The sequence below is a fragment of the Callospermophilus lateralis genome, chromosome 3 (genome assembly GCF_048772815.1).
Source record: "Callospermophilus lateralis isolate mCalLat2 chromosome 3, mCalLat2.hap1, whole genome shotgun sequence".
NCBI classification, from domain to species: Eukaryota; Metazoa; Chordata; class Mammalia; order Rodentia; family Sciuridae; genus Callospermophilus; species Callospermophilus lateralis.
The window spans coordinates 108,083,785-108,095,485 of NC_135307.1; the positions used below are offsets into that span (position 1 = coordinate 108,083,785).

Below are 11,701 nucleotides of genomic sequence, written 5' to 3' on the forward strand. Positions count from 1 at the left end.
TGACTCAGAATGGTGGTGCTTTTTGCTTTAGTTTGGGGAGCAGTTGGGAAGCAGGTCTGAAATACTCATAACCAAGAAGCTGCCCAGGTGTAGGAACTTTCTCTGTATAGGAGTTCATAAGATTTTGCTGCTCCTTCCCTGTGGAACTTGGGTTTCTTTTTCTCTACCTACCTCAGATGTTATTAAGAGGGTATATTAATCTGCCTAATTCTTAACTCTTGTTTCTTTAGAGAAGGAATTTTAAAAACTTATTTTGCAGAGAAGGCTAACCTTGTCTTATTCCTACTTTTGGCCTAAGCTCTGGAAGCAAGTTTTATGTTCTAGCTACCTATCAAAACATGTCCTTAGGGGCTGAGGACCATGGCTCAGTGGTAGAATACATGTATAAGGCATGGGGTTCAATTCTCCAGCACCAAAAATAAGTCACAGTAAATAAGTAAGCAAGCAAACAAAACCACCACATCCTCAATAAACTGTTCTTGTTAAGGTATAAATATATGATTAAGGATTTGCTGCTTTATCCCTACAAAGAGCCAGAACTTGTGCCTTTGGATAGGGTAATCTCCAAGCTCCTGAGCCTTTTTGAGATTCACAGAAGCTTCACTGTCTGTGTCTTCAGAGGGAGCATGTCAGGAAGAGCCCCCAGGTATTGTAAGCACAAGCCAAGGGTGTTCAAACAGGTCTTTACTGGTCTGGCCAGGGAAGGCCAGAGCCTCAGATAAGTCATTGATGGGCTTCCTCTCAGCTGTGTTCCCAGCTGCATGAGCTGCACTGGTCAGAGCTGACTTTAAAGCTCCCTTGTGAGTCAGAGCTGGCTGACTGCCTGCCATAGGAATCTTGCCACCTCCAACCCCACCACCCTCTGCATAGGGGCTCTAGGACCTGCTCTTTCAGTTCTCTTTGGTGGAGGCTAAGGTTTGGGGAGGGGCAGCCTAAGGCAAGAGAAAGCATTAAATGGTGCTGACCTGTATCTGGGAAGGTGTCCTTGCTGCAAGTATTTTTTTCAACAGGTTAAGTTTTTGGAAAAAGTTACTCAGTTTCTCCCCTATATCTTTATTATCACTTTTGATTTTATCTTTCCACCTTTTTAATATGCTTGTCTTTACATAGTTGTAATAATATACACATAAAATATTTTGTATCCTGCTTTTATCATTCAACATTATATGTTACCAGCATTTTTTCTGTATCTTTATATACCTTCACAAATTTGTAAGGCTATATCATTTTAAGGCTTCCATAGATTAGACTGTACCATAATTTTTATTCATCCTTTACTGTTGGATTCTTGGTTTGGGGGGTTGTTTTTATAACTTTTTAAAATATAATTTCAAACTTATAGAAAGTTGCAGAAATGTTACAAATGTACTCTTTACCCAAATTTATGAAATATTTACATTTTACCCCATTTGCTTTATCTACTGAATTTGCATGTTGTATTTTCTGAATCATTGGAAAATAAATTGCATACCAGTGAATTCCATGGCCCCAGAAACTTAAGTATGTATTTCCTTAAGAACAAGAACCTTCTCATGTAAGTACAGTTATCAAAACCAGGAAGTTGAACACTAATAAAATACTTATCTAATGATGGTTACCATATTTAAATTAGTCATTTGTCCCCATAATGTCCTTTGTATCAGTTCTCTTTTTCCTTATGCAGGATCATGTGTTACTTTTATTTGTGATACATGATTACATTTCTCTCTTTTTAAAATTATTTTTGTTTTGTTTTTGTAGTACTGGAGGTTGAACCTAGAGCAAAGCCCTATCACTGAGCTACATTCCCCAGCCCTACCTGTATCTCCTTTAATGCAGAAGAGTTCCTCAGCCTTTGTCTTTCATTATGGTGACATTTTTGAAGAATATAGGCCAGTTATTTTGTAGAATATTGCTTAATTTGCATTTTTCTTATGGTTCCACATGACTGGGGCTTTCCATTCTGGATACGAACATCATAGAAGTGATGTGTTCTCCATGCATCTGAAGTTGGCATATGATGTTGTTTGTCCCATTAATGTTGATGATAAATCTGATCACTTGGTTAAGTTGATGTCTACCAGGTTTTTCATTTTAAATTTGCTATTTTCCCCTTTGTAATTAACAAGTAATTTATGGGAGATACTTTCAGATCATACAAGTATTTTGTTCATCCACGGTTATAGCATCCATTGGTAACTGGTCTTGCCTGAATCAGTTATTATTATAAGGATTGAGCAGTATTATTTTCCATCTCAGACCTGCTTTCTACATTTATTGGTTGGCATTCTCCTAAATAAAAACATTCTCTTTCCCCATTTATTTTACCACTTGTTTATCAGTATGGAAACATGGATTCCTACTGTAATCAAATTCAAGCTGTTACTTTGACTTTATTTTGCTCAAACTGTCCTACATTGGTAGCAGGCTCCTGTGTCTTTAACTTTTGAATACTTTACTTTCTGGCATAACAAGATATTCTAGGCCCATCTTGTATCTTCCTTGCCTCAGCCCTAGAATCAGCCATTTCTCCAGGGAGCTTTGATTCTTAGGAATGAAATTTAGAAACCAAGTTTAGGTGTTGAGTGTGCTTGTTGTTACTGGGACATCTTGCTGCAAGGTTTTTCCAGACAGGACAAGAAAATATATAGAGGTAAAAGAAATATTGAGAGAGGTAGAGATAGATCACATAAGTAGATATTAAAAATCATGAGGTAGGAGGCTGGGGTTATAGCTCAGAGGTTGAATGCTTGCTTCGCATGTATGAGGCACTGGGTTTGATCCTCAGCACCACATAAAAAAATAAAGATAGTGTCCATCTACAACAACAAAAAAAAAAAATTAAAAAAAAATCATGGGGGGCTGGTGTTGTGGCTCAGTGGAAGAGCACTCACCTAGCACGTGCAAGGCCCTGGGTTTGATCTTTAGCACCACATAAAAATAAATAAAATAGAAGTAATGTGTCCAACTATAACTAAAAAATAAATATTTTAAAAAAATCATGGAGTGGGGAGTGCTCAGTGTAGAGCACTTGCCTAGCATGCACAAGGCATAGAGGGTTCACAATCCCCATTACCACAAAAAATAAATTCTATCATGAATTCACATTGATAGTTGTAGTCTAGCCCTATAGGCTTACTCTGTCCCCTTTCCACATTTGTAATTCTTTTCTCCACGGAGACTTATTTTTAAATTAACTTCTCTGTGCTTTGTTAAGTTCTAGCCAATGATCATCTTGATGTTTCATTATTTCCTTGGGATGGATGCTCCTTGGGTTTTAAAACTTCCCTCTGGGTCTGCTGTGTCTCAAAGCTGATGGGCCAGTTGACTTCAGGGCTTATGCATTTCTGTGCAGAGTTTATAGACATGGAAATCAAGAAGGCCAACAGCAGGTGAGGGGTACTGATCCAGAAGCCTCTACAGGGAATAAAAGGCACAAAGGAATAATAAATAAATGACACAAAGAAAGGAGACTCAGGGGGAAGAAATTTATGAGAATATGATGTTTGAACTGTGTCTTAAACGTGAAGAGGTGTTTGTTCCTTCTACCAGGACCATTCTGCTTTCCTTGTCTGCCTGATAGTCAGAGGTGGATACTGATACCTAGGGACATACAAGTGCTTGTGGCCAGAGTTGAATCAGTGAGGTGAGAGTAATGAGCAGAAGCTGGATCATAGTGCCTGAGAATTCGTGAGGCCCTTTGAACATTATCCTACAAGTACGGGAAGCTACTGAAGGGAAGTATTTGTGACTTAGACATATCAGAAGGTGTCAGACTGGAGGTGGAGATTGCTGCCAGGCTCTATACAACATCCGCAGGGATGAGGCCAGTAATAATGGAGTTAGAACTCAGGGAGAGGTTTGGAAGGTGGAGATGCAACCACTGGGACCTGGCCACTGACTTGATGAGAGACCCGAGGGAGGGAAAGGTAGTTGGCATGGCCCTCAGGTATCTGGCTTGAATATTAGACACAGAAGGCAAACAGGTTTAGAGCAGATGGGAGGGGAAGCAGTGGGGACAGTAAAAGTCCTCTGGAGGGGATGAGAGGCTGGGGGTTAGAAGTGGGAGATACAGAGTTTTATTTAAAGGCTGGGCAGACTTAAGCATGTTATAGAAATTCAGAGGAGAGAAAGGGAACAACTCTCAGAGTTATGTGTGTGGGAATAAAGGCAGCCCAGGGAGTGGAAGGGAACAGTTCCCATGCTCAGAGGAAGCCTCACTGCTGTCTGCTGTGAGAAAGAAATCTATTGGAGGAGGGAAGGCAGAAGAAGGGTTCATGCTTCCTCCTGGTAGGGACACTCTGTTTACCTATTTGAACCAAGAGGTTTGGACAAAATGTATGGAGATAAGTCTACAATTATCCTGCTTGCCCCTTGGGTTGTTTCCTCAAGAATTTCTGGATTCCATCTGAAGGTCAGGAAGTAGAGCTGGGGTAAATGTAATATTCAGTATAAGTATTCAGTGACAGAAAAAGTAAGTGGAGTAGGAGTAGAAATAAAATAGAGAGGAAGTGTCACATAAATATTAGTAACTTTAAACTCTTCCCAGAAGACTTTTTTTTTTTTAGTACTGGGGATTAAACTCAGAGGGCACTTGACCACTGAGCCATATCCCCAGCCCTATTTTGTATTTTATTTAGAGACAGGAGACAGTGTCTCACTGAGTTGCTTAGCACCTCTCTTTTGCTGAGGTTGGCTTTGAACTCGCCATCCTCCTGACTCAGGTGCCATAGCCTTTGGGATTTCAGGAGTGCACCACCACGCCCAGCCCTCCCAGAAGACTTTTATTATTAATGCACCTATAGTTGGGAACTCTAAAGAAAATAAGGAATGGTTTTTCAGAAATTCAAATTTTAAAAAGGAGAATTGATGGAAACCTGCTCAAATATGGGCAAAGGTCTGGTTGGGCAGAGCATGGTGATGGAAAGACTGTCCTTTGCTGAGCATGCTTAGGTCCCACATGAGGTTGAAGCCCATGGGTTCTGAGGGACATCTAACCGCAAGGTGTGGGATTTTTCCCACTGGTACTTGGCAGCTTGGAGGAAATGGAGGGAAAGAGAATAGTGATCCCTGCCCTAGCAGAAAAGGACACATCTTTGCTGCTGTCAGCACATCCCTTAGCTATATACTTTGTCTTTGGAGATACTAAGATTCTCTGTGCCATGTTTGAGTTAAGAATTAGAAACGGACAACAACTCAATCCTATCCTCTGAACCTTGGGAATGGAGCATACATCACTATCTTGGGATACCAGTTGTGTGGCTTTGTGTTGGTTATATGTCTTTATCACTTCATGGCCCCAGCAAAAGTTTGGGTTCAAAACAGATGCCAAATAGATAAGGGTTACATGATTATTCAGTTGTAGGCACTGCTGCCTGGCATTCACAGCTGTCTGTGAGAGGACCCAGCTCACCTTGCCCTGTTTATCTCCCAGTCCTCAACAATGCTAAAGTCTCATGGAAACTGATTACAAACATGCTTTTTCCCTTTCTCATTTCCATGTGACTGGATGAGCCTTTGTTAATTCTGGGCTTTGTACCTGTGGCATTCTTTCTCAGTTCCCATTTCTTATCTTCAGTTTCAGAATTATACCAGTCTGAAATAGGCATTTTTCAACATTATGGATGGGCACGTAAGTGTAAGGAGATGGAGGGCATTTGCCAATGTGTCAGTGAGGATCCTCTTAGACACTTCTAGAAACCAGGCCCATGAAAACTAACCACAGATGCCCATTGTAAATGGTGTTGTTTGTTTACAGTTGCAAAAACTGGAATGAATCTAAATTTGTGTCATGAAAGGATTAAATGAATTATGGTACAGTCATACAGTTGGCTATTATATAGCCATTGAAAGTGATATGTAATTATATTCATTGACAAGAAAAACTCATATTTTTGAGTGAAAAAAGCAGGTTATAGAATTGCATGTATGATATGATCCTCATTTTATAAAATTTTATATATGGGAAGGATGTTAATTAAATTGTTTACTATGATTGCCTCTAAAGATGGAATTTTGCATTACTTCCAGTTTTTTATGCCATTTATATTGCTTAAAATGTCTGTGTATTATCTTTACAAGTAGAAAAATCAAATAAAGCTATTTTCACTGTGGGAGAACAATTTAGTGCATCCTTTGGGGCCTACTTCATATATAAATTCTCTGAAAAGCTTTGTCTGATCCACTTTATCTGATCCACCATCTCTATCCCAGACAGGAATGGGAACTCCATCTCCTGTACCTCTTGTATGGCACTGTATTTATTGTCTTTGTAAACTCTGGTCTCTACCTTATGCAGTGGTTCCCTGAGGTTACCTCATTGGCCTCCTGTGCAATGAATTCCTTAAGATCATAGAGTTTGTATTTTCTACTCATCTTGGTATCCTCCTGCCACCCTCAAAGGCAGCCTATGGGGGTAGTTGCTGTTCTGTAGCTCCACATCATTGCCATATGGCCACTGAGGACAGATCTTGAGGTTTTTCAAACAGTTATGAAATCTGGCAGTTTTGGGACTCAGTAGACCCTACCATGGTTGGTAAGACTAGTGCTCAGAGCCTTAGGTGGGGCCTACAGGCTGCCCCATGATAGCCACCTGCCTCATCAGGCTTGCCTGAGATAAGCCTTCTCCCCTTTGGCCCTTGTCTGTTGTGGAAATGCCCCTGTGGCTAAGATGACCAGACCTCTGGGACAGAAACTCCACCGACCCAAGGCAGCTCAGAAAAAGCCAGCTGCTCATCCTCCATAGGATGTACTTTGTCTGGGTACAGGAAAAAAACACAGAAAAACCCTGGCCAGTCTGAGATAGAACCTTTCACTAAAGAGATGTGACGACTGTTTCCAAATGACTCTTCCCTCCAAGATTTATTGCTTTTTAGCTTCCCCTTCCATTATGAGTGGCAGCAATGATGACCACAGGGACCCAACCAGCAAGTCTCTGTGAAGTGGCACATCAGCAGCCTCACTAGCAAAAAAGATGAGGTGCACCTTACAGGCAGGAACATGTGTAGGTCAAAAGGACAGACTGCCTCCCGGCAGCCTCTTCCCACTGTGGAGCCTCATTATTTCATTAATTATAGTAAGAATTGTTGCTTGTTAAGTACTATCTGCCAGGCATTGTGCTCAGGGCTTTAAGACATCTCTACTCCAGTACCTTCAACTTACCAGGTAGTCATCATTATCTACATTAAAATACTTGAGGCTCAGAGAACAAGCAGCTTGCTCAGAGCTAAGTTAAGGTCTAGGTTCTTAGCTCTAGACAACGCCCCAGAGCTAACAACCTACTAAGACATTAACCTACAAAGTTCTTAAAGACCTCAATAAATCCATATAGTATGCCTGTTAAGGACAAATCCATTTGGGCAAATGCTCTACCAGTTAGCTGCATTCCCAGCCCTTTTTATTTTATTTTGAGACAGAATCTTGCTGAGTTGTCCAGTCTGGCCTCAAATTTGAGATCCTCCTCCCTCAGCTCCTGCATAGCTAGGATTACAGGCATGTGCTACTGCACCGGGAACAAGTCCCATTTTGATACTGACCTGACCTTGTAAGTATATGAGCCTCTCTGACCCCTTTGAGATCCTCTTTCCCCTAGGAGCAGCCATTGGAAGTCAGAGAAGCAGACCTAGTAAACAGCTGGGGACCTTTAATGCCAGATGCATTTGTTAAACCAGGCATAGTGACATATGGTTTGAGGAGTGTTAGAAAGTTGTCTCCCAAGAAAAATCTGCTGTGCCATGAAAAGTGCCAAGGCAGTCTCTGCCAGCTCCTCCTGATGCAGCCCTGGGTGAGCAGCTGAGCTGCCTCTGTCATATCTGGGCAGAGGAAAAGAGACTCTGAGGAATGACACTGCTGGCTGGGGCTGCAGGTCTGGAACCTGCTTGACCCTGAAAAGCAGGTTGCCAACCTGTCCTGAGCCTGGTTTGCTCTCAGGGCTCTCAAGACATTTTCTATAGAGGTGCCTTCTAATCCAGCTCTTTCCAGAACCACTTCTCACCCTTGGGCTTCACTCTCCTGTTTCTAAAAATGAAGAGTTTAGACTATGTCAGAAACTTAAAAATCGTTTTAGAGAACTCTTTTTAAGGTATCTTGTTCCAAAATTCAATATTATAACGTAAAAATTGTTTTTAAATTTTATTATTTCAAATTAATAAAATGTACTTATTAACAAGGCAATCAGTAGGAACCCTGAGGTGGTTGTGATGAATAGAATAGTTGCTGATTTACACCAAGCTCTGCTTCCAATTTATTTGCTGTTTTTTTTTTTTGTTTTTTTTTTTTGGTTGTGCAATATGGAGAAATATCAGGAAAATCCTTATCACAGAGTTAGTAGCTGAAAGAGTTGTTTTTCAAACTAACCTTTAAAGCTCAGCATACTGAAAGGAATAGAATTTGTTTTTGTTGATAAATAAGTAGCAATATATTAGGATGAACTATATGTAACTGTGAATCTCCTACCATTTTTGGATTACAAAAACATTAGTTTCATATAATTCAGTTAAAAATAACAGCGAATATTTATTTACTGTGTGTCAGGCCCATGCTAAGCACTTCAGAAGCATGATGTCATTTAACCCCCACACAACCCCCCCCCCAACTCTCCATTGTACAGATAAGGACTTAGGTTCAGGGGGGCTCTCCAAGATTACACAAGTGACTACAGCAGGACTTGGGTGGGGCAGGCAAGGCCTACCCTTGCTCAGGCAGCCTCCCACGGTTGGCCCCTCCCTCTGGCTCACCCACCCACTCCCAGAGAAGAATCCAGCCTCTGGGTCTAGCAGCACCCGCTTGCCTGCCCTGCCCAGAAGCTATTTGTTTTCTTAACGGGGTTAACCAAACCTCCTGAGCAGCCTTGGAGCTGTGGGGTGGAGCTGCGGGTGAAAGGGAGTTTTGTGTGCAGTGGTTTTGTTAGCAATGGTGGAGGGTGAGGGCCCAGCCAAGGCAAGGCAGAAGCGCAGGCCACCCAACCCACAGGACCACCACAGGAGCAAGGCTGTGTTGGGGAACATCTTCTCCTCAGCATGTCCTGCCCTTTGCTCAAGCCATGATACTTTCAAGCAGCCAGTGTAGCACAGTCCCTTGAGGGGCTGGTGTGGGAGTCCGATGTCTACTACATGGTCCCCAGGAACACACGGGGCATCCCCAGGGAACTGTTGAAAATGTCCATGATTCGGCACAACGTAGGGCTCTGAACCTAATCCTCCTGTCTCAGCCTCCCCAGCCGCTGGGATTACAGGCATGTGCCACCATACCCGGCACAACCCCATATTTTCTGATTGCAAAGTTAGCCTCAGCAACAGCGAGGCACTTAGCAACTCAGTGAGACCCTGTCTCTAAATAAAATACAAAATAGAGCTGGGGATGTGGCTCAGTGCTTGAGTCCCCCAGTTCAATCCCTGGTACCCAAAAAAAAGAAGATATGGGGTCGGGGCCTGAGATTGTCAGGCAGGACCTCTAGGGAATAATACTGTGAAAACTTGAAAACTACTGCTGTATAATCTAGATCAAGAAAATGTGATCAATTAATACTTTTAGGCAATTTTCACTCAGCAACTTAGAAATTAAATTCATATATTAGACAGTGATGGAGAAAAGAGAGTCTATAGTAAAACAACTCATTCTAAAAATAGAAGTCACTTTGAGGTCTCTACACCCATCATATAAGCCTGGAATTTAACAGTGTTCATTTGCCACACTGACCAATGCTTAAAGTATACAGAAAATAAACTCTTCCTCTGATTGTAATAACTGCTTTGGAATTTATATCATGCCATGTGTTGCTCTTTATAGGACAATATTGCCCATAACTTGTTCTATCTCCTCAAAGACACTGTAAATAATACCTCCAAGTCCAGGATCTTGTTTCTCCTTATTTGGACCTGCACCTTTGCACCACAGGACACTGTAGAATTAGGGATCTGCACGTTTACTACAGATGTTTTCAAGTCATTTGTATTGAATCTCAAAGAAAAGCCACTGAAAAGGCAATGAAAAGCCACTGACACTTCTCAGGAACATCTGGAAATTAAGTCAAATGAATAAAATCAACACCAGTCCACCAAAAGAGAGAGGCAGAGATGGATGTCTAACCCTAAGATGGAAAAAGGGTTCTTGTAATCCCCTTGCAGCAGACCTTCTAGCCCTTCAGCAACCTCTGTCCCCTCTGCACCTCTCTCCCAGGCCTTCTCTCCCCTCCCCAGCCTTTGCTCTACCTCCCCGCCACCGCCATTTAGCCTTTTTATTTTATTTTTTTAAAAACATTATTGGTGCTTTATAATTATACATAATAGATTCATTCTTACATATTCTCATTCATATACTCTTTCAATCAACAATTTTTTGTTTTTAGTATATCAGGGCTCAGAACATGAAACTCCAAGGTATGGCACCCTTAAGTGCTAAATATTTTGAAATAAAGGACTTGGGGGCTGGGGATGTAGTTCAGTGGTAGTGTGTGCTTAGCATGTGCAAGGGTTCCATCCCAACACCAAAAATTAATTAATAAAATAAAAAGACTGGAAGGGCCTAAGAGCAAGGTCTCTCTGACCTCCTGCCCTTACTTTCTTCCCTGAAGTGAGCTACAGATATCAGAATCTCTCTTCTCCAAAATGGGTCACAGAAACTAGAATCACATAAGGTGTAGTGGTACACACTCGGAATACCAGTTTACTTGAGCAGCTGAGGCAAGAAGATCATAAATTTAAGTCCAGTCTGGACAACCTAGGAAACCTGGTCTCAAAATTTAAAAAATAACAAGGGCTGAGGATGTAGTTCAGTGGTAGAGTGCCCTGGGTTCAATCCCTCATATCAAAAACAAAAATACAGAATCCTAATCCCCTAAAGCAAACCATAAGCCTAGAAAGGTTATTTACCTTTTCCTTTCTCCCTTGAACACCCTTATTCCAGAGGAATCTTGCCCCACATCCAGGAGAAACGAATGATGATGCAAGGAGGCTGAGAAGAATCTGGACAGGCCATGCTGGACTTCCCACTTAATCCATCATACCCTTTTTGTCCAAAAATGTTTCTATGTGACTATTCTTGCTTCATCAGACTTAAGCATGAACCTTGAAATGAAGGCCCCTGGGTCTCTGGGCCTTCATTTTGAAAGGGTCCCATATCACATAAAACTTTAATTAAATAAATTTTGCTATGCTTTTCTCTTATTAACCTGTCTTTTGTTACAGGAATGTCCATGTGAACCTTATGATGAGTGAGGAAAATTATCCCACCATTCTACCCACCAAAGACCCCCCTATGCTAAATGCTTGGCACTGTGGAGACATAATAAACAATAATTACAGACTTAATATGTGCATGAACCAAGTGATATGATGGGGTCAGGAAGGAAGCCTCTTTGAGGAGGTAAGCTTATGCTCAGAATTAGAAGATGAGTCCACCAGGCTAAAAGTCAAGGAAGAGTATTCCAGGGATAGGAAAAACAAAGACAAAGTCCCGGAGGCAAGAAAAGAACTTGTCAGGTTTGAAGAACTAGAGGAAGGTCACCATGGCTGAAGCCTGGCTTTGATAGTTTGTATAGAAGGATAGAGAATAAACCTTATATTGACTGGGGAGGGAGGCAAGGAAAAGCAGGGAGATCCAGAGACAGAGGGCAAATGGTCATTAGGATGGTGTCCTGAACAGAGGCACTGGTAGGCCCTGAAGGTCAAGGAGGAGCTGGGGCCCTAGAATGCCAGGGAGGAAATGAAACCACATCACTTCTCCT

The 11,701-nt window shown here is 41.7% G+C and overlaps 1 protein-coding gene across 1 annotated transcript in view; it reads left to right on the forward strand.

Moving 5' to 3' along the window:
- The window catches only part of Snx1 (sorting nexin 1), a 46,333-nt gene extending 40,149 nt beyond the window's left edge, over positions 1-6,184 (forward strand). Inside the window, exon 15 of the mRNA XM_076850924.1 lies at positions 32-6,184. Coding sequence (XP_076707039.1) covers positions 32-199 — 168 coding nt within the window. The 3' untranslated portion in view covers positions 200-6,184. The remainder of the gene's footprint in view (positions 1-31) is intronic.
- The last annotated feature ends 5,517 nt before the right edge of the window (positions 6,185-11,701 follow it).